Raw genomic sequence first — 23,988 nt, 5'->3', positions numbered from 1 at the left:
AGCCCCAAACGTTCAAGGAACCTCCACCATGCTTCATTGTTGCCAGCAGACACTCATTATTGTACCGCTCTCCAGCCCTTTGACGAACAAACTGCCTTCTGCTATAGCCAAATATTTCAAATTTTGACTCATTAGTCCAGAGCACCTGCTGCCATTTTTCTGCACCCCAGTTCCTATGATTTCATGCATACTTGAGTCGCTTGGCCTTGTTTCCAGGTCGGAGGTATGGCTTTTTGGCTACAACTCTTCCACGAAGACCACTTCTGGCCAGAATTCTCCGGACAGTAGATGGGTGTACCTGGGTCCCACTGGTTTCTGCCAGTTCTGAGCTGATGGCACTGCTGGACATCTTCCGATTTTGAAGGGTAATAAGCTTGATGTGTCGTTCATCTGCTGCACTAAGTTTCCTTAGCTGACCACTGTGTCTATGATCCTCAACGTTGCCCGTTTCTTTGTGCTTCTTCAAAACAGCTTGAACAGCACATCTTGAAACCCCAGTCTGCTTTGAAATCTTTGTCTGGAAGAGACCTTGCTGATGCAGTATAACTACCTTGTGTCTTGTTGCTGTGCTCAATCTTGCCATGATATGAAACTGTCTTCCACAACCTCACCTTGGTAGCAGAGTTTGGCTGTTCCTCACCCAGTTTTAAGCCTCCTACACAACTGTTTCTGTTTCAGTTAATGACTGTGTTTCAACCTACGTGTGACATTGATGATCATTAGCACCTGTTTGGTATAATTGGTTGATCATACACCTGACTATAATCCTACAAAATCCCTGACTTTGTGCAAGTGTACCTATAAGAATTGATGCTGGTTTGAAGGCAAAAGGTACTAACACCAAATATTGATTTGATTTAGATTTTTCTTTTGTTCGCTCACTTTGCATTTTGTAAATTGATAACAATAAACAATCATTATTTATATTTCTGAAAGCATTCTTTGTTTACAGCATTTTTTCACATCTGCCTAAAACTTTTGCACAGTACTGTATATATATATATATATATGTATATACACTGACCTGCCAGGGCCATCACTGAGCCCCAAACCCCAGACACAACTGCGTAACCACAGTCCCAGGTTCAAGTGAACTAATTTATAAAAACAAAGTACCTTCCACAGATCACATTTTCCAGTTACAGCATAATACAGTTCTTTTTGTCTTTTATTCTTTCCCTTTCTTTTCTTCACTCCTCCTTTCACTCCTACAAGCAAGCATTGTCCTCTTCACCCTGACTCCGAATCCCTGTGTAAGATGAGGATGGTGTGAGATGACCCAGGAGTACTTCTTGTGTCAGAACATTACAAGGAGCAAGCACTCCTGGCTAAGGTTGGTGCCCAGCGAGTCCATGAGTGGTAACAATGGCCCAGGAATGCTGCCATCCAGCATGTTGGGGGAGCCTGAAATTTCGGAATTCTGTTTCCCCCAGCCTCCTGGTTAGGAAAGGGAACATGGTTCATCCAGGCCAGGATGTCAGTCTGTCCTGCTATCCATCACTATGTATATACAGTATGTATATGTATGTGTGTGTGTATATATATATATATATATATATATATATATATATATATATATATATAAAATAGTATATTTTATAGATCTTTTAGGTTAAAGGATATTGACTAATAACCATCTCTCTCTCTGATTTATTATGCTATTGATATAAAGTCTGTCACGTGCCTGAATTGCAAAATCAATGCAGGCACTTATCCTAATACTATCAGTACACTGGTTTTTAAACTTCCATGTTTTAAATCTAAGGAGTTGTGACTAGAGTGTAAGTAGGACCACGTAGAAAAGTAAGTTGCCATTAAATGAACAAGTAACTTGCTTTAAAATATTTTGAGCAATTATTAGTTCAAATTTAAGTTTTAACTGTGAAATTACCTGTAATTAATAACCTCTCTTTTAATCTTACTTTGGGGTTGTAGAATGCAGAAGCCCATCTTGGAAGTATTTGGTACACAATGGAAATCAAGTCTATAGGTTATTCAAAACAATACTTGATTTGTTAATAAAAAAGAATGTGTACTCTAGAAATTGCATTGTTTTGTTATAAGGTCTCCACTGTTTTACAGATGACTACCCAAAAGTGCAGTTACATTTTCTTTGATTTCTTGGCCTGGGAATAGCAGTGCTGATGAAGAGTGAAGGTTTGCTGAACTTGTTAATCAGGTAAGTAACTCATAAATGTCATTTTACAGTCTCATTTAGGTGATGTTCTTACATGGGCTGATAAGAGGAAAGCTAAACAAATGTTTTAGGACCAGGCACACCCATTGTACACATTACTTCAACCTCATCCTGTTGTTTAGAGATTTTTTGTTCTCTTTGCCTGGAAGAATTGTTTCAAGAAATCATTTACTCACACCTTAATTTGTATTTTGAACAAGAGTTGTGTGACAATGTTAAGGAAATACTTAATCAGGAGCCTTACAAATGTACATCCGAGTGATTTATTTATTTTTATTTAATGTTTACAATCTTCATATTTGCTTATATATCAAAGAATCTAATGAAGTGGTAATACATTTATTTTATATATAGTAAATATAATTCACAATAAAGTTTCTGTTTTTACAAGAAGTTGGTTTATGCAGTATGTTGCAAAGTGTCAACTTCCTCTAATAGGAGCAGCTTTTGTTTCTGATGGTAAAGGCGTTGCCTTTTTTAAAATTAAAAATGTGAAAAAGGATAAATCTTGATTAACCAGTTAAATTGGCATCTGCACTCTACAGAATAAACTCCTTTAAAATGTCACGTGAAATATGATTCATAGAAATAATTTCTTAACTAGCTATATTAAATCATTAAGAACTTTTTTGTGGTGGAGGTCAGTGATGCTTTTGGCATGAAAATTCTGCTAGGGTCAGACTTGGGAGAGAGAGATGCTGTGAGGAAGAGTGGAGCCATCCTGTGAAGCCAAGCAGAAATGGTTTGTGTGTGTGTTTGTGTGTATGTGTATGTTAAAGGGAGGGAGAGGAGGTCAAGTACTTACAGAGCAAAACTTACAAAATTGGCCCTCTGTGTAAACCCATTGGACTAGATATGTTTTGGATAGGTTCACAGAGTTGGGCTAAGTTATGCAGATAGTGTTGCCTTTGACCCTCAAGTGAGTGGTGTGAGGTGGAGCTGGTGGCATGAATGATCATGCAGTGGATGCAGGAGTAAAATACCATTCAAGCTACATGGATGGACTCGTGGGAGATCAGAGTTGTGGTAGTGACACTGGAGGATAGCGGAGAAAGATAGCCTCCAGAAAATGTCACGTAAGGAAACAGCACTGTGTTTCACAATATATTAGGCTACCAGCTCTAGTGATGACAAAATATTAGTCAAATAGCTGCCACATATGAAGATCTATCAAAATATTATCATAATAATAATAATTCATTACATTTATATAGCACTTTTCTCAGTAGTCAAAGCGCTATCCACACAGGGAGGAACTGGGAAGCAAACCCACAATTTTCCACAGTCTCCTTACTGCAAAGCAGCAACACTACCTCTGCGCCACCTGTGAGGACGTCATACAGTACAACAACCAAAGGACAGCATTAAAAGATATTCTCAACACCAAAATTAGAAATTCAAATGAGTTACCTTAGATTTCCAATTATTTATTTGGTGGAGGGTCACATAGTCTTGGGAGAGACATCATTAGAAAGGTAATGGGCAAAGTGCTAAATCATGTTGTTCTGTTGTAATTGATGTCTTTAGTATTTTGTGGAAATTCATGAATGGATTGTTGCCATCAATTTTTGGGATTTTTTGACCCAAGGAATGTGATTCTGATGGTTATTTCCCTTTTTAATTTTAATAATAACGTTCAAATCATGACAACAGATCAGATTTTGGTTCTGACCCCAGCACATCTATGCTCCGTGGTCCAAATATATTATTAGCAAAACTAATATCAGTTCTAACTTGCTACAAATAAATATAGTATAAATGTTCACTAGCTAGTAAAGGCTGAAAGTGGATGGCATATCACCAACTAGACATATCAGGTCTTCTTGCCTTTAATTTGATGGTTTCTTCCAGTTTCCAAATATTGTTATAAAATTTAAAAAAAAACAACACCAAGGACATAGTATACTGGAAACAGGTTAATTCTTAGCCATTTTAATTTAATATATTTTCTCAAAAAGTTAAAGTATAGTGCTATTGACAGCAACCTCTGTTTCATGATAAATGCAAAATGACTGGAAATGGTTGCAAACTTTCAAAAATACTTTGAACAAGGTTTATATACCCTTTCATTTTTGAAAGACTTTTACATTCATTTTTTGAAAAGGGAACTTTTCATATGCAGTAAAGCTGAAGCTCCCATGAAATGGTTGGTTCCTGATGTTTAAAGGAATATAATAAGTGTTCCAGATATGATATTCATCAGTTGATTAATTTATTAAGCATGCATTCCTTAGACACATACACCTATGCCGATAGACTCATACACACAAACAGATCACTCCAGAAATGGTCAGATCATGTTATTGGCCATTAGCACTTACATCACTGATTGAAGGACATTTTTTAATCATATGTCACAAGGCTACCCAAATAACATTCATACTGAAAATCGCATAAGTGTTTCTTGTGTATATCACCAGTTCTTGCATTTATGTACTCTATGTAGTTGCTTACTCTGTCTTTCCTTGATACCATATGGCTGTCACAAGTTTTTGGGAGACATACAAATAAGAATTTGACTCCATTATATACAGTACATATGACAATATATTTGAACTTGAAGTTGAAGTAAGAATGTACAAATCGATTGAAGCATCAAAGCTAAAATGTCAGATGTTTTCTCCTTCACTACATACAAAGAAAGGGAAAATAAAAAGTATAGAATTTCTATTTTGCCATATTTTTTATTTAGATGAATTTCACCATACCCTGCCCTCGCACGTCCAGGAAAGGCTCCATTCCCCAATTCCTCTAGATTACATGTGTATAGGTAATAGATAAATGGATTGCTTAAATATCCAAACGTGAAATGTAAGGTTAAGCCTGCATGGACATAAAGTGAGCGTGAAATTCCTGCAAAGAAAGCTCTCCACCTTGACTGAGGATTAAATCACACCCCACATTCTGTGAGAAGGCAACACTTATAAATTTTATGATCTTTCCATCTGAATTGTTAACAGAACAAATAATGGAAGTGAGAGTTGGAACTAAAGTTCAAAGTAGATAATGAGAAACATGATTCATGTGAACTTGTTAATTTATAGTTATAAAACTCTCTTCATCAGTTCAACTATTTTCTAATCTGCTTATCATTTTCAGGGCTGTGAGGATGTGGAGCCTAAAAAGAAGGCTCTAGACATAAGGAGGAAGTCAGTCTTGGATGAGTTACCAACCCATGTATGGAGCACTTACTCACAGTGAGCCAATTTCAAGCTACCAATACATGTAACCTTTATAAACTCCAAACACAAATATTTTTCTACCTGTTGTTAAATATTTGATAAAGAGCTTGATTATTCAGCTGTGGGCATTTACTTAAATTAATCTACACTCAATGATTTATGGTGTTTATTTTATTATGAATTCACAATACTTAAAATAGATTATTCCTCTGTAATAAAATGCAACCTCGCACTAAAGCAGGGGTTTCAAACTCAAGGCTCGTGATAATGCGGTCTGCTTCATCTTTATTCAAAACATGTTACAGCAGGCCTCCATAACTGCTAGTTTTCTCAAATGTCTCCTTTAATGTTCAGTTAAGCAAGTTTGTTTTTTTATCTTATTTTGGATACATATATATTGTTGTATTGTTGTATATATTGTTCATTCCATTTGGTACTTTATTTTGCAAGCACTGTGCAGTGCTATTCCAAGCAGTTTTAGTAGGATTGTATATAAACCTGTACAACTGAGGTACAAAAATACTTAAAGACTGAAATGGTCAGCATACACTTTACAACCTTGGCATTCTTTGAATTGGGCATATAATAACATATGTATTAGCCCTGTTTTATATTATTATTATTAGTTCAGAACAAGTTTCTCTATGAAACAATACAGCAGTCATTTATGTGGTTTATATATATATATATATATATATATATATATATATATATATATATATATATATATATATATATATATATATATATATATATATGCACCCCAAATATATTAATCATAAGGACACACATATTATATAACTCTCAGCAGCCTTATCAATGGGGAGTGAACTAGCCCTAACAACTGATTTAAAACTAATTGTTTCCAAGTTCACACATTTAAATCTCGACTTGATATTATTTTGAACAATGTTGGTGAATAGGATTGTTGTTTAGCATAATGAGCTGAATGGCCTGTTCTCATAAAATTGGTTGCAATGTTCCAAAGATGAAGTCAAGTGAAAAGCAGTTTTGAATTTCAGTGAATAGTATAGTACTAGGGTGTTGTACCATGTTAGCCATTATGAATGTAGAGAAAAGCCAAGCAAATTGACACCTTTTATTGGCTAACTAAAAAGATTACAATATGCAAGCTTTCGAGGCAACTCAGGCCCCTTCTTCAGGCAAGATGAATCTTGCCTGAAGAAGGGGCCAGAGTTGCCTCGAAAGCTTGCATATTGTAATCTTTTTAGTTAGCCAATAAAAGGTGTCACTTTGCTTGGCTTTTCTCTACAGTGAATAGTACATTAATAATTGTAAATTACTTTAATTAAACATCATTATTTTATTCTGTTTGTAAAATGTAACTACCATTAAGAAATGTATCTATTTATTAAGTTATATTATTGTACTTATATATTTTATTTGTGTTTATACATTTTGTAAATAATATATACTCATTTCTAAAATTCTAAGTTAAATTTACCTTCATTTACCTAATAGTGGCGGTGTTTAGAATATATGATAGTGATGAGCAAAGAGGTACCTGTGTACCTTGTTTGTAAAGAAAATGTGGCAGGAGTAGTTTGGATATGTTTCTGCCAACACTGGTTTTATAAAGTGTTATTTTTGGTCCTCCATAAAATTGAGTTGTACACCTCTTCCCTAAAGCCACTCAGAGTTGTGTGTAAGGAAATGCCTGTAAACTGCAGTTTGTCTGACCTCTAGTGGTAGGTAAGTGGTTTCAGATGCTCGAATATTGTACACTACAACTGAAATTAGTCTTGCTGGGCAATGGAAAGATGTCATTTTGCTATTCCTTACTGCGTGTGTGTAGGTCTGCTTTCTTTGGGATTACATGAGCCAGGTGTTAATGTTGCTACTCCACTGCTTTACTGCTTCCACTTCAGGGCCACCATGTAATTTATTCATTTGGATGAACATTCAAAGTTGGGCTGCTGCAATAGTAACCAACCTCTGCCCACAGTACAATTGCTTAAATCAAATATTTGAGAAAATTTTTAAAAAGGTGGGTTTGCATTCGTACAGGCCAGGCTATTTCATTAACTTGTGTGTTCTGCTATCAAAAAACAAAATAAAAATTGTTATCAAGAATAACAAATAATAAGTAAAGTATGACACACAAGGAAATAAAATGACTGGTGTATTGCCCAGTAATAAATGTAAAACAACCTCAAAACAAAATAGTTCTGTCTTAAGCATTTAATAGTTCTGTCTTAAGCATTGTTTCATTTTCTCAATCTGCTTTTTCCAAAAAAGGGTCATGGCAGTCCACATTCAATCAATAAATAACTCTGGTTAGGTACCAGTTAGCTACAGAGCACACTTCTGCATTGCTTTAGAGTTACCAACCAAGCTTACCTGCACATCTTCGAGATTTGGAGAGAAACCACAATACCCAAGGTAAATGGAAACCATAAAATTCCACCAAAACTGTGGGCATGCCAGGACTCAGGAGCAGAGAGGCAGCAGTGAATCATCAATGCACTACTCTCCCACTGTTCCAACACAATTTTACTCTAGATGAAATTAAGAAACAGTGTCACAAGTCAAAAGCCTTTGTTTAACAAGGTATCACATATGAACATAGGAGCAAGACAAAGATACGCTAGTCCTGTGTCCAAAAATATTGCATTTAAACTTTTAACCATGACTATGATACCAACAGTGCAGTCTCCTAAAATGTTAGGCTGGCCCTGGATGAGTGACAGTAAAGCCTTCCAGTTGGAGGCTGTAACTAAGCCTTGCCCTGGGGTTTTTATTTCTTCCTCCTTTCTGTTGTTTTTGACAGCAACACATGAATAAAAGGGGAAATGAAAAACAGTAAAATATGCCTGATGAGCTTTAACTTCAGAATGGTCACAAAAGAGGCATAACCACTTCTAAAGAATATCTAAACCCACACGTGCAAACCCAGAAAGCATCTGATAAAACAAATAAGAATGTCTTGACTAATATAAACAAGTGAATGGAGAATGGAAAATGAACATTTAAAACCTGCTGTAAAACAGTAAGCAGTAACAGTCAATCAGTTTCTCATTCATTTATCCTGAAGAAAATGGCTTATAAATCATGTTTCAAAGAAGATTCACAGCTACTTTTTAATCTTGCATACTAATGAATTTATTCTCCAGTGGAGAAGAGCTAAACCATGAGAGTAAATTTATTGCTTCTAACCTGAAATAAGGTGTGTTTCCTATATTTACATAACATTCTTCAACTTACTTAATCCAGTTATAGGTGCAGAGCAAGAATCAAAATGAGAGAGTGCCAGTCCATCAAAGGGTCCTCTCTCTCTCTTTCTCTCTTCTTCTTACACACACATACCTGCTAATACTGGGCCAATTTTTAATCATCATTTAACCCTACTGGTACACCTTTGATGTAGTGGGAATACCCTGAAGAAAACTCACACAGATACTGTATGTGAATAACATGCAAACTCCACACAGGCAACTGCAGGGCACATGATTCAAACCATGAGGCCACAGTGCTAATAATATCACCACCATGCCACTCCTTTGCTGTATTTGTTTGTTTTCATATGATAGCCATACCAGTATTCTGATTACTCATTGTTTCCAGTCACCTTAGTTATGAACTATGTTCTTTAAGTACCATATCTGAATTGTGAATGTCCAGACATGGCACGTTCCCCCTTTAAATGGAGCCAACAATAAAACATGTGGTAGAAGTTTAGTGGGGACAATATTAGACTTGACCAGGGAAGAAATATGTGGACATTGCTTATAGTTAGTGCAAAAAATTAAAAACTTCAATTGCAAACTTGCCACACCCCAAATTTTCTTGAATTCCAAATTTTCTTTTTCATATTCAGAAAGCTGATGAGCTTTAACTTCAGAATGGTCATTTCAACATACAGTTTGAAATGTTATGTAGGAGTCCAAAGAAGCACTAGTCCTCTGAATATAATGCTCTTTATGTTATGTTGTAGCTGTCAGGAATGAGCTATGGCTCTGCCTTCCTTTCATCTGCCTAATGTCTCAGGTCCTTCCTATTTGGGTCTGTTGCATGGCAACACTTGTTATTCACCAGTCAAAGATGAAGGGGTTGGAGACATAAAAAGCAGAGCCTAGGATAATGAGCTATTATAGAATTTTCATTTCAGTTTTTTTGTAATAACTATTTAGAGCACCTTTTCTTCGAGTGGTCTTGTTCAGTGTGCGGCCGATTTTACTTTCAGTTTGCTTTGTACATTTGATTTGAATTCCCATTTTTAGTCCATTGTATATTTTGCTTTTTGTTTATGATTTTGGAAAACCTTTGCCTTTGACTTTGCCACTTTGTTTTATGACCTCCTGCTTAAATTCTGGACTTTGTTTTCTTATATTACTTAATATGTGTGCTTCTTCAGGAGTTAAATAAATCTGCATTGTTATTTTGGTGTGCCCAGTCAGTTGCATTCTAGATAGATAGATAGATAGATAGATAGATAGATAGATAGATAGATAGATAGATAGATAGATAGATAGATAGATAGATAGATAGATAGATAGATAGATAGATAGATAGATAGATAGATAGATAGATAGATAGATAGATAGATAGATAGATAGATAGATAGATAGATAGATAGATAGACTGGGAGTAAATAATTCACCACAAATATTATAAAACTGTATCCATTCAACTTTTTAAAAATACCATTTACTCTAAGATCCCCATTCCTCCTGATATCTGCCCCAGATTTACAGAGAAGTAGAACATGACCATTTCCAATGCAATAATCAACAATGTCCTGTTCATGACCCCAGTAATGAGTGTTGTTACAAATGTCACATCCAAACAAAAGGCCCTTCCCCTTGTTTTATTCACCCTTGGCTTTCGCCCATCATTTAAGCAAACCAGTGGATATTACTCCACAATCCCTTCCACAGACTTCACATAAATTGATTGTGTTATCCCATTGACTACATAGTGCATTAAATCACCACACAATATACTGTATTATCACCTGAGTAACCTCCTGTCAGTTACTATAACCCATCAACTGTTACCTTCTTATATGTACTGTATAATAGAAATTCACAATATTTATACCACTCCTCATCTAAGTCAACATTTTTGCTGCCATACATTCAGACTCTTTAGAGATTTGTAGAACAGTGATCAACACTTTTTTCACATATTTCCTGTATCCTATCACACCTTATCACTTCATACTCAGGGCTTTTAAAAGATAATTAATTACAGTATGCAACTAAGTCTCTTGAGCATAACATCTTGTGAAATATTCATGCCTAAAACATAATAGTTTAAATTCTAGTACATCTACCAATGAACTTCTAGCAAATAGAATGCCATAAGGAAAAAAAAATTACGCCTTATCCAGGAGATGAAACCAAAAATAGTAAATCAAAACAATAAGCATATGCATTGGACAGAAGAACAAAGAAGGTCAAGCAACCTGACTCAAAACACTAATCAATAATCATTGTCAACAGAAAATGAGCAAAGACATAACTCCCTAAAATGTTTTGAATTTTGAAACTAATTTCACCAAGCTGTAGTAGTCAATGTTGGATGCAACAGTCCCCCCACTAACCCCGAGTATGTAACACTGATCCTAGTAGTGCCTAAAAATTAGCAGACGTACATTTAAACACAAAACAACCGCACAGAAGGAAAATGGAAATGAGTGTATTTACAGTACGTCTTAAAGGTAATGTCTTTTTTATGGACTATTAATACTTAACCTGCACTGTATGTAATATGTCTGCCTACACCAATATTACCCTGAGTGCTGTGTAATTGATGCAAACAAGAAGGACTAACAAATCCATCGACTTTTCAAATCCAATACATTTCATCAAAGTCCCCAAACATTTCAGCAATTTTGCCAGACTTCAGGCAAAACAAATTCAGCGAGGTCTCCTTTTCACTAACAATGAGATTTTAATTACAATTACACTTTATAGTAATGACATTAAAATAAAAAATATGAGTGCAAAATATGTGCAGAATACAATATCATAAAATAATTTTGTAAAAATAAAATGACTCCTTAAACCACTTCATGAACCTCGTCTGGCATAATTCTAGACATTAATACATACCTAGTCACAACATCTACTACAATTTTCAGTCTATCTAATTTTCTTCCACCAGAGTATCTCTATTTACAATTACACTCACAAAAGCAAAAAATCAATATTTTTAATAATCAATATATCTTTTTAAACTTCACCAATCATGTTTTCCAAATTCACAACCTTATTCAAATTCTATAATAATCCATAACTCATATAGCCAACATTATGCGTTTCTCCACAGTTACAACTCTTAATCTTGGATTCTTTTTCACATTTTCCATATTCATGATTACCACTGCATTTTGAACATCTCACTTTTACTTTGCAATATGCCAGAGAGTGTCCAGAGCTTTGGCATTTAAAACATTTTAAGGTGGTGGTTCATTTTCTATGAAGGAGAAACTAATACATCTAAAACACTTTTATTGATCGAACCTTCTACCAATCCACGCTGTACCTGGGCTAAGGTAAAACATGTCTTTAGTCTTTGCAGATGCCAACCTGTGGTTAATGTGCCTGCTCAAGAGACCACAAGTTCCTCTTTTAACAGGTTCTAATCTGTTACATGGTGAGCAGAGTGAGCATGCAAGTTCTTTTCTATTACCTGGAAAGTTACAGTGGAAAGGTTTTTTTTCTAAATGCTAAAACATGCTTTGAATAGCAGTAGAGTGGTCTGTCATAATAGGAAGCATGCCAAACAATTGTTAAAATCCAAAATCCATCCTTATGTCATCCACTCTAATTTTTATAATCCTCACTAAGGACTACTCAGCTAATCTTACCACCATCAAGATTCTTAACCTATAACATTTAGTGCCACTTGTTTTGGTCATTACATTTAATTAATACTCTGCTGTTAGAAGGCAAACTGCTGAATCCATATTTCCAGTTTCTTTCTGAATTGTTTTGTCAGTTAAATTGGATGTTACCTTTTATTAGCATTTCCACAGCGGTTATGATCACTTTAATTTTTAGGACACTTCTTTCTCCAATATGAATAACTTTAACTGGACAAACATCTGCATGTGAATCTGAATGCCCATGACTCCTTCTGTTGATGCAGGCCGAGCACCATTTGGTTCCTTCACTCCCCATCTAAACTTCACACCTAATTCTTAATTACAGCCAATGTGAATTGACCTCTTTCTGGGTTCAACATCACTCCTCTTTATTTTAAACTCCAATTGTTCCAGCTCAGTATCATCCTGCCCAAGAGTCACTTTTAAACCCCAGGTAATAAATATACTCAGATTTACTTCCAGTCCTGTCAGAAGCACTTCTGAGCCACAGGCCAGCCTTCTCCTTGAAGAAGGACACCAGGTCAAAGCTGCATCTGTTGGAACCTACTGTTCTAGATACCTAAGACCAATATATACACAATATCCAGCAGGGCTCTAAGCATACGTCATGGCTGTTTACTGTATCATCTTGGCTGATGCTAACACTGTTTAAACATGAATGTGATAATGGTCCCCCTTTTATTACAGAAGCTATTTTATTATAGTCAGGAAGAACTGAAGCACATTAATTGGTGAACTGTAAAATATGCAGAGGCCCGCAGGGATACGAACGTTCATTCAAATTTTCAAAATATAACTGGACTTTGAAGGCCTTATTAGATTATCAGAGGAAGGGAACTGAAGTGAGAAAGGTAATAAAAAATGCAGAGGACAGTTTGGTGGCATTTCTTTAAGTCACTTGTAAGAGCAACAAGCCTCGGTGTAGTCTGGAGAATGTTGAAGAGAATAAATATCTGGAATTAATCAAGTATATCAAATCAAGTCCAAATAGGATTAATATTTACAAAATATTATCAGCTTTGGTAGAGAATGGGACTGTGGCTGTTACTTATGAGGAACAACCAGAGTGATAGGTGAATGCTTTTTCAAAAATTCATAGTTGATACTTTAATAATTCATTACATTTATATAGCACTTTTCTCAGTACTCAAAGCGCTCTCCACACAGAGAGGAAACGGGAAGCAAACCCACAATCTTCCACAGTCTCCTTACTACTTTCACAGAAGTTAATTTGAGAGTATACTAGATGACAAGTTCACCCTGTTTGAACTCAAATTAGCTATTAATAATCCTAAGAATACAACTCTGGGCCAGGATATGATTTCTTACCAAATGGTTAAACGTTTACCAGATGTAGCATTAGTTGCTTTATTAGAAATGTATAATGAAATTTAGAGGCAGAGGGTTCTTCCTGGAGACTGGAAAAAGGCAATCATACTTCCATTTTTGAAACCTGGAAAAGACCCATCTCAAGTAAATAGCTACAGACCTATTGCTCTTACATCTGGTTTATATAAATTGATGGAAATAATGATAGTGGCTAGAATGACATATATTTTAGAAAAGTGAGGATTGGTAAGTTCTTATCAGTGTGCTTCCACATTTAATGCATTGGAATGTTTAGGGAATGATATAAAAAAAGCTTTTATGGTAAAGGAGTCAGTGGCAGCAGTTTTTCTACAAACAGAAAAAGCATGTGATGCATTACAGATGGAATGTCTGTTAATTAAACTCAAAATAATGGGTTTTGAGGGTCAGTTTTATAATTAATATTGGATTTTTAGTTTGGTTGCCCATTTTGAGTAAATGGTGGATGTGAATTGTTATCTGAGTTTATTGCAGATAGTGAAACCTCATATTGTAATGATATTAGCCCTTTTTATTTAGTATTATGTTTAATCATATTCTTGAAGAAAATGTAATTGAATTAGCCATGAAGGGTGTGAAAATTTGTACCTTGCATAGTGAACATAGACAAGATTTTGAGGTAATACTTTGGGGATGATCAGTATTAATAACATTCTTATAAATATTCTTATACTATTGAAAATAGCTTTAAATTGACAACAAATAAGTATGTACAGGAATGCAATATTGGTAATATAGCACAATTGTGGCTATGTAAGTTTCTAGTGACTAAAGTTAATTTTAATAATTTGAAATATGGAGTTCTAATAGAACTAGAAATTAAGACGTTACTGTATACTTACAGCAGAAATATTCTTTTCTACAAATATGCACTGATGGATGAAATGATCCAGTAGGTCTCACGATTCTGGGATATTTAAGGTAACAGTACACTCATTCTGCATTCCTTAGTAAAAACAGACATTTACAGTGCTAGAAAGACAGAAGGAAGTGTTTAAAAGATTGTTTTTTGTAACATTTTGGGCTTATTACAGTATGTTCAGTCTGTCTTTTATCTTCCAGTATTTAAACCTACCTTTCAGTTGTTGACTACCAGTTTTTGTCTCTCTCTCCTCCAGCTATATTAAAAAATATATTTTCTCAACTTTTTCCAATTGAACAGAATCATAAGTGGATGAGTTCATTTAGGAGGTTTATATCAAACTAGCCAACCCGCGGCGTAGCGACATAATTAAGTATTGATGAGTGAACACTTCCTGAAAGACACAGTTGTCCAAATGGGGTGGTTTTGAGGATACGACTGTAGGTGAATGAAAAGATGGAACTCTGAAGAGGGCAACATACAGTTGTCCGTGGCTGACAATTGGAGGACCACCATCACATGCTCATTCAGCAATTCACATCCGTGACAAACAAACTGTTTTACACGCTGCATACAGCGATTCACATCCGCGACAAACATGATTTTTCTTAGATGGTCCTGTCGCGTCTACCCTCACACTCGAAGCATACACACTGCCTAGTCATGTGCCCGCTCGCAAGATCAACTCACAGAGACCCGCCCACCAACTGTAAGACCATGGGATACCTCTCGCAAACTGTTTTACACACTCATTCAGCGATTCACATCCGCGACAAACAAACCGTTTTACACGCTGCATACAGTGATTCACATCGAAGCATACACACTGACTGGTCATGTGCCCAGTCGCAAGAGCAACTCACGGAGACCCACCCACCAACTCTAAGTCCATGGGATACCTCTCGTAAACTGTTTTACACGGTAATTCAGCGATTCACATCCGCGACAAACAAACTGTTTTACACGCTGCATACAGCGATTCACATCTGCGACAAACATGATTTTTCTTAGATGGTCCTGTCGCGTCCACCCTCGCACTCGAACCATACACACTGCCTGGTCATGTGCCTGGTCGCAAGAGCAACTCACAGAGACCCACCCACCAACTCTAAGACCATGGGATACCTCTCGCAAACTGTTTTACACGCTACATACAGTGATTAACATCCACAACAAACAAACTGTTTTACATGCCGCATACAGCGATTCACATCTGCAACAAACATGCTTCTTCTTAGATGGTCCTGCTGCGTCCACCCTCGTTCTCGAAGCATACACACTGCCTGGTCATGTGCCCGCTCGCAAAAGCAACTGACAGAGACCCGCCCACCAACTCTAAGACCATGGCGTGTAAAACAGTTTGCGATGGTGGACGCGGTCGTGCATCATAACCGAAAAGAATAATGAAAAGTCAGTGTGGCTCAGAGGTGCATGTGGAGTGTAGCAGAGACAAACGCGAATGACGCCCTGTTTTGTGAGTTGCTGCGTCCGAGTTGGTGGGCGTGGCTCTGCAAGTTGTCGTCGTATCCAGTGACGCCGTGTTTTGTGAGTTGCTGCATCCGAGTTGGTGGGCGTGGCTCTGCGAGTTGTCATCGTATCCAATGGTCTTAGAGTTGGTGGGCATGGCTCCGTCCTGCGTGCTCCATGGGTGTCTTGCTTGCGCTGGCGGCTGCTTAGTGAATTATATATATAGATGTTTGCACATGTTTAGAGCAAAAATCAGAATGAAACATCATCAATTGATGTATATATCAGGAATGACAACATTAATTGTTGGCTTTTATTCAGTGGTTAAACCAGACAGTAGTACTTTTGTCAAATTCTGCTTAGGTATGACAATGTTTGAGGTTATCTCACTCTTGTCATTATGATTGTTTTCTAGATAGATACTGTATATAACCCATGTTGTCTGGTATGGAGTATATATGGATAATATTTCCATTTTTAGGATGACTGTGGCACTTGATAGTCTAGACATATACAGTATATAGTAACTTAGAATGGGAAATGATATGATATATATATATATATATATATATATATATATATATATATATATAGTGAAAAGGCTCTATATAGGTGCCCAACCCGACACAGACTGGACACAGAGGCACACGTAAAACAAATAAACTATTTATTTTTCTTTACCTATAGGGCACATCTTCCCTGTAATCACCACAGGCACAACACAGTCCCAAGCACAAGTATACCAAATAAAACACACAACAAAGCACTCTTTTCTTCCTCCACCACTCCTCCAAGGCAACCTCGTCCTCCTCCTCCCGATTCTGGTTACTCGAGTGGTGGCTGCTGGCCCCTTTTATAGTTCATCCGGAAGTGCTCCAGATGCTTGATTGCCGAGTTCTGGCTGCACTTCCAGGTGTGGTGAAAACACTGTCCACAAGGGCTCAGGAGTTCCAGCTGCAGCCCCCTCTGGCGGTACCTGTGGGACCCAACAGGGCTGCCCCCAACTCCAATTCCCATGGAGCCTTGCAGGAAACCAAGGCACCACTCCAACCCAGGGGGGCGGCCATCTAGCGTCCAGCAGGAGGTATTGCACCGTCCATGGCTGCTCCCCCTGAGCATATAACGAAGGGGCATCCCGGCCGTTTATGGACCCCGGCCATCCGCCACAATATATACATATTTATATGCTTTCTTCCATTATATGGTAAGTCTAAGCTAACTTATCAATATTCATGAGTGGGGTGGAGACCTTAATGAAAAAGTCAATGGCAAATGAAAATCCATAAAGGTAGTTTATAATGGACTGAAACTGAGCTAATAATGATGATGATGTGAATTGATTGTCAGATGTTGACACAATAATTGAAACTGATGTATGATACAGCACTGTGAGACAAAATAATTGTGTTGAAGTGCTAGAACAAGCAAGATGTTAGCCATCTAAGAACTGCTGTCAATGCGGCATCTGCCAATGTTTGTGTCAGGGGAAATGTGAAAGACTCTAAGCTTTGTGCTGTGGTAGCCTGCAAAAACCCACGGAGTGCACTGGCCATGCAGGTAAAATGTGTAAAGAAACATGCTTCTACTGTGCTGTGTGTTGGTGACTGTCTCAAAACATAAAGAATCACACAAAGGCACTAAATCTGCATTGGTACAGTATGGACACTAGACATACATTTTCTACTATATTTATGCAGACATTTTAGTATTTACATGTTTCTGTTAACTGTAACAACATTTTTTTGTTTTTGAATAAAAACAACATTTCGGCTCATCTTTTTCCTGGGATAAACATAACACTAACGAAGCTGCTAAGGTATACAAGGTCTCTTTATGTGGGAGCTTACTGTATTAAAAGTTTTTTATAAGGATAAAGAAAAAAAACAGAATTCACTATTTCAGTATCAGCCATAAAAAACCTGATCAGAGCATTCCTAGATGAAGGCAGGAAGGGCAGGTTGTATTATTGATTAATAATTCAATGCAACAGAAGCATATTCTATGTAGAAACAGAAAGGAGAAGGTATGGTTGGCAAATGTTGATATTTGAGCACGCTAGTTTAAATTCAGCTTTGGCTCTTACAAGAAAACATGATAATGGTATGTGTAATTTTTCTAAGTTGCCAGAAAATGAAGCATGAAATACTGGCCAATCATAAGTTCTAAAAATAAACTTTAGAAGACAATGGGACATGTACATGTATTTGAAGTGAGAAAGGTGTAACAAGTAAAAGATAAGTCAAATAACGTGTATAGGGGTGATGAATTTTTTACTTAAAATTGTTTTTCAGCTGGCAGGTTCCAGAATTTGGGCATTTTTGAATGATGCTAAATTTATTTTTCATTTTTTTCATACTTATATTTTCATTTTGGGCATGTTATAATTTTTTTCCATCATTTTAATAACATTATCAGTCCACCATTTTTTATTGTTTTTAAACGCAGGCTACACCATTTTGTTTGTTTTTAGAAAGCTGTCACTATGTTGTTGTTAACAAAGGTATTCTGTTGCCACCATTTGGTTATCTTTCACTTAAATAGTGAAGCACAGGTTTAAGGACACTGGTCCAAATTATGGTAAAATCAGTTCAAGATGGAAACTAGGAGACTCTGCTCAAAATCTTAATACATAATTCGCCTCACTCACTCACTCACTCACTCACTCACTCACTCACTCACTCACTCACTCACTCACTCACGTCCGTCCAAAGCCGAATGCGCAGTCGCCTTCTGCGCACTCACTGATGTCGGTCCGAAGCCGAATGTGCAGTCGACTTCTGTGCCGCTGCCCGAAAAACCTTACGAGACCGAAATCCAATCCCAACATCGCGGCAGGCGGCGGATTTAGCCTACGCATTATACAACTGTCTTCAACAGGTACATTCATGACTTAAACATTTCAAAGTTCGTCTCACTTCCAACTTATACAAATGCCTCTAAAGAGAAAATTTGCTTCATCACGGCAGGCGGCGGATTTAGCCTACGCATTTCGGGATTATTATTCTGAAATCCCAAATCCTTCCACCCAGTTGTAGGATATTAGCCCCGATCACAGCCAACCCTCACACTCAAAATAATACGTAAGAACATATTATTATTAAGTACTTTCAGCGAGTGAGTGATGTGAAGATGCGAGTTAAAGATGGGCCACATCAAGGGTATTTACTACCAAACAGTGAGAGTGTCTTCACAAAAAATGTAGTCTACAGAGAGATTTTACAACTTTAGTTGCATACTGACAGGCCTCCAGTATACAAACTAAAAATGTTGTCATAGATAGCATGTCTTTTCTAAGTGTACAGTATTTTTGGCCGTGATAAAGTCATACATATCCCACACCTCTTAGTTAATTATCATTACTTACATCACTTTCTTATTTATTTCTTACTTATCATTTGTTCTTCATACGCTACTGACACAAATTCGTGCCCGTTTCATCTTATGTTGTTGAAATGGGCTTTTTGTCTAGTCTGGAATAAAATGCACAATCTTATAGTTGAATTGGAGTCCCTTCTGTCTTTTACAACTTACCCAGATGTGATACAACGGACCCACTGCTATTAACTAACTACATTTGATTTATTTGTCTCAACTTGTTTGAAAATTTTCTTATGTACTTGAGTTCTAATGATTATAAGGCACTGTAAATATCATGTCACTTCACTTTATTGGGTTATGGAGACAAAACTAGGTGTGTGCAGATGCCAGACAGAAGCAATTTTGTTTAAAGGTATATCAGACTAGGGTACAAGAAAATAAAGAAATAAATGATAGTTGAAGTCAAGATCATATTATAAATGCAAGCATAAAATGATTGTGAAGCAAAGAATCTGAGAGGCATTAAAATCTTTGCCATACCAACCCAACCAAGCACTGTTTAATAAAAAGGCAGAGCAAAATAATGTCCCATGGCTTAAGCTTTGGGATTTCCATCCTTGCAGTCTCAAGCCGGTAAAAAGATGCCATTCCGACAACAGGCTGGGGTGGGGCTATGAATCATCTCCAGGCGACAGCTCCATGATGCGGAATAAAACAGGAGACATGGTCAGTGGCTGCACCCCCTCTTGCCTGGAAGTGGTAGTGCTCAGCTTACCAAATCCTATCAAGGGGATCTCCAAGTGTGCATGCATGACACAGTACAAGGAAATATATAATTATAAGTAAAAAAAAAACTACAACTAGAAGTCAAAACTGTAAAGGGAGAGGTTAAGAAAAGACTCCTTCATAGCTTAATTAAGAGAGCTCATGTGATCAGATAAAGTGCATGGCTAAAGCCAAAGATTGCACAAGGCAGTGCGTCTAATGTAAAAACAGCACCAACAGATAGTGAACAGGAGGGCAAGTATGACGAGTAGGCAGGTAAAAGTCACCTGAAAATCCCACCTAATATAAGCTGTTTTGTAAATGTCATAGTGAAGGCTGCATAATGGCTCACAGCCATAATAACATTTTTGTAGTTGGCGGCATGATGACAAACATTTAATGTGGTCTGTTTCATAATACTGCAGTTCCGCAAACTGGAAAAACCTGTCCTACTAGGCAGCAGAAAAGTGAGAGTATAATCCTGTTTGATGCTCCCAAATCCTACTTATTTATTTTATTATCTTCCCAGTTAAGTATGTGCAGTGTATGCAGTGTATTTTCAGAAAGTTATTTGTAACAACAAACACATTTTTTCTGAAAGTACACTATGTATTTCACATTGGATCATTTACATATTAAAGAAATTATTCAAGCAATTAGTGGCTGCTATGTTTATTTGTTTCTGCAAGGCAAAAACTGGATCATTTTTCACTAATCAAAATTCTGTTATTTGTGTATTTCCAAAATGGGTCATGTCTTTGTTCTCAAAAAGGAAAACAATTACCCAGAAAAAGAGCCTTTACTCAGCATCTTCTTGTTCACCTTCTGTAAAACTTCTTCTTTAAGTCATCATTAGGTATTAACCAGCAGTCAAGCAAGTCACTCCTCTGAGGTTAAAAATCTTCTTTGTATTCTTTTGACAGTCACCCAGGCTTTCAGTGGCAATTAAACTGTTTTTTTCCAGCATAGGAAACCCAATTCTTTTTATGTGTTTCTTTTGTGTTCTATTTATAGCACATAAAGCCATAAGCCATTCTAGCTAGTGCATTGCTGAAAGTTATTTTCCAAAATCATTTCTGTGTAGCAGCCCAAAGGGCAGCCCAGGGCTGCCCTTTGTCACCGATTCTGTTCATAACTTTTATGGATAGAATTTCTAGGCGCAGCCAGGGTGTTGAGGGGGTCCGGTTTGGTGGACTCAGGATTGAGTCACTGCTTTTTGCAGATGATGTTGTACTGTTTGCTTCATCAGGCCGTGATCTTCAGCTCTCTCTGGATCAGTTCGCAGCTAAGTGTGAAGCGGCTGGGATGGGAATCAACACCTCCAAATCCGAGACCATGGTCCTCAGCCGGAAAAGGGTGGAGTGCCCTCTCAGGGTTGGGAGCGAGATCCTGCCTCAAGTGGAGGAGTTCAAGTATCTCGGGGTCTTGTTTCACGAGTGAGGGAAGAATGGAGTGTGAGATCGACAGGCGGATCGGTGCGGTGTCCGCAGTGATGCAGGCTCTGCATCGGTCTGTCGTGGTGAAAAAGGAGCTGAGCCGTAAGGCAAAGCTCTCAGTTTACCAGTCGATCTACGTTCCTACCCTCACCTATGGACATGAGCTATGGGTAGTGACCGAAAGAACGAGATCGCGAATACAAGCGGCTGAAATGAGTTTCCTCCGCAGGGTGTCTTTGCTCTCCCTTAAAGATAGGGTGAGAAGCTCAGTCATCTGGGAGGGGCTCAGAGTAGAGCCGCTGCTCCTCCGCATCAAGAGGAGTCAGATGAGGTGGCTCGGGCATCTGTTCAGGATGCCTCCTGGACACCTCCCTGGTGAGGTGTTCCGGGCACGTCCAACCGGGAGGAGGCCCCGGGGAAGACCCAGGACATGCTGGAGGGACTGTCTCCCGGCTGGCCTGGGAACGCCTCGGTATTCTCCCGGAAGAGCTAGAAGTAAGGCCGGGGAGAGGGAAGTCTGGGTATCTCTGCTCAAGCTGCTGCCCCCACGACCCGACCTCGGATAAGCGGAAGAGGATGGATGGATGGATGGATTTCTGTGTAGCAGTTAGAATTCTAAACTTCAGACTGAAAATAAATGTATAACCAGATCCCTGATGTGTAAAGTGTGGCAGATGGCCAGGGCTCTTACCTGGCCAGGACGCCTATGGATGGAGGAGAGAGCAGACATAGAGCATTATCTCCCCTGGATCACTGGATGGCAGCCCACCTGGGGTTCAATGGTTCCTGGGATTCCCACAGTGCTTCATAGGATTTGGAGTTCGGCACAGCCCTGTTGGGTTCTGTGGATGCTGCCAGGGTGTGCTACAGGGGCTGCAGAGTCCTAATTTGCCGGCCTTCCACCTCACCTGAAAGTGTTTGTGGATCATGCTGACAGGCCACCGGAAGTATTCCCAGGTGCAGGATAAAAGGAGCCAGCTGCTGCTGCTCCAGGACCCAGAATCTGGAGGAAGAGGGACAACACTTGCTGGAGGAGGAGTGGAGGCAGAAGATGAAGAGAGAGACAGAGAAAAGCCAGAGAGAGAAGACAAAGGGTTGCAGCGTGGGCTTCATTGTGCTTTTTTGACTGTGCTTTATTGTTGTACTGTGCTTTGGTCTGTGGGAAACATTTAAGGGAAGAGTTTCCCACAACAGACTAAAAGCCTGTATTTGTGCTGGACTTGTGCCTTGTGTCTGTTTGTGTCGGGTTTGGGGACCTGGAGCTCCCCCTTCAGGCCACAAATGAAAACAATGGGAAAACTACCTCTCCCTCCAGGAGTGGAGATACTGTATATGAACATCTTGACCCAAAGAGTCTTCTGCAATAATTTCATACATACAATATGTCTAAAAGTGTTTGTAGTTTATTAGAGAAGAAGGGTTAATGTGGTCCTTAGTTATTTGTTTGTATGAGTTTAACTAAATCAAATTCCAAGCAATTGGCATTGTTACAGAAATGAAAACAAAGCACAATATTGTCAAGTCTGCCTGATCTAATTCAGGGTTGCATTGCACTGGAGCTAATCCCAGCAACATCTTGTACAAGGCAGAAACCAGCTCTGGACAGAGGCCAGCACATTACAGGTAGCAATAAAAACTGAAACAATATATGCAGCATGCACAATTGACGCTTGTAAACACTGGAGATCTTCTTCAGCTTTGCTTCTGTACAGTCACAGAGATGTCTTTAAAAAGAAGACAGAGTAGATTAGAATAGCTGCACTTCACACAATTTACAGGATTGATATAAATGTGACTGGGTCCTGACATGAAAAGAGATAAATTATGTGGTTTGATGTTGAATAAATGTTAAAAGTCAACAAAATAATCACAACAAAATAGCCCAGTTGGGCTTAGATCAAGTTCAGGTAAGATAAGGTTGAGCTTTGCTCACAGAGTAACACCTCCTACTCCTGACCGTGCAATATATAGTGGAAAAAGCAAAAGGGCCAGAGTCGTGTGCCCACAGGTGACATGTTTTCAGTGTTGCTGCAGAAAAATGAGAGGACATGGTTAGGAACAGCACCCCCTTGCGACCCAGGGTGGTACCACATACCTTAGAGGACCCCTTAGGATGATCCACAAATGAACATACGTGGCACTGTCTTTGACAGGTACCATGGCTAGTATAAAATAAAGTTAGTAACAATTACACATACAGCATATTTGTAATTCTGTTTTTAAGAAATAATTTAACATTTCAAAGGTTTTTGAGGAAAACGGAGAAAGCCACATCACACACAAACTTCAAAGTCTAATAAAGACTTCAAAGTCTAATAAATAGAAGAGCTACTTTAAACAAACCAAGTCTAGGGGATGGCTGGAAAGATATGATGCTGCGAACCTATTCAGTGCTCTAAATGTCAGAAGAATTTTGTTGGAATAGTGTCATTTCATTGTGAGTTAGTGATGTTTTCTCAAGAATGAGTCCAAAGGTTGAACAATACAGGGAAGTTATTTTCATGAATCTAAACTGATAAAGAGATCAGACTGTCTAAAAG

The 23,988-nt window shown here is 37.9% G+C and overlaps 1 protein-coding gene across 1 annotated transcript in view; it reads left to right on the top strand.

Annotated features, from left to right (window-relative positions):
- The first annotated feature begins 2,083 nt into the window (after positions 1–2,083).
- LOC114643782 (transmembrane protein 212-like) overlaps positions 2,084–23,988 on the top strand; it is a 47,937-nt gene continuing 26,032 nt past the window's right edge. Inside the window, exons 1-2 of the mRNA XM_028792250.2 lie at positions 2,084–2,179; positions 5,297–5,394. Of these exons, the coding sequence (XP_028648083.1) occupies positions 5,377–5,394 (18 nt within the window). The 5' untranslated portion in view covers positions 2,084–2,179; positions 5,297–5,376. The remainder of the gene's footprint in view (positions 2,180–5,296; positions 5,395–23,988) is intronic.

The sequence above is a fragment of the Erpetoichthys calabaricus genome, chromosome 2, assembly GCF_900747795.2.
Source record: "Erpetoichthys calabaricus chromosome 2, fErpCal1.3, whole genome shotgun sequence".
In the NCBI taxonomy this organism is placed as follows: domain Eukaryota; kingdom Metazoa; phylum Chordata; class Cladistia; order Polypteriformes; family Polypteridae; genus Erpetoichthys; species Erpetoichthys calabaricus.
This window is presented reverse-complemented; position numbering and strand designations above follow the sequence as displayed.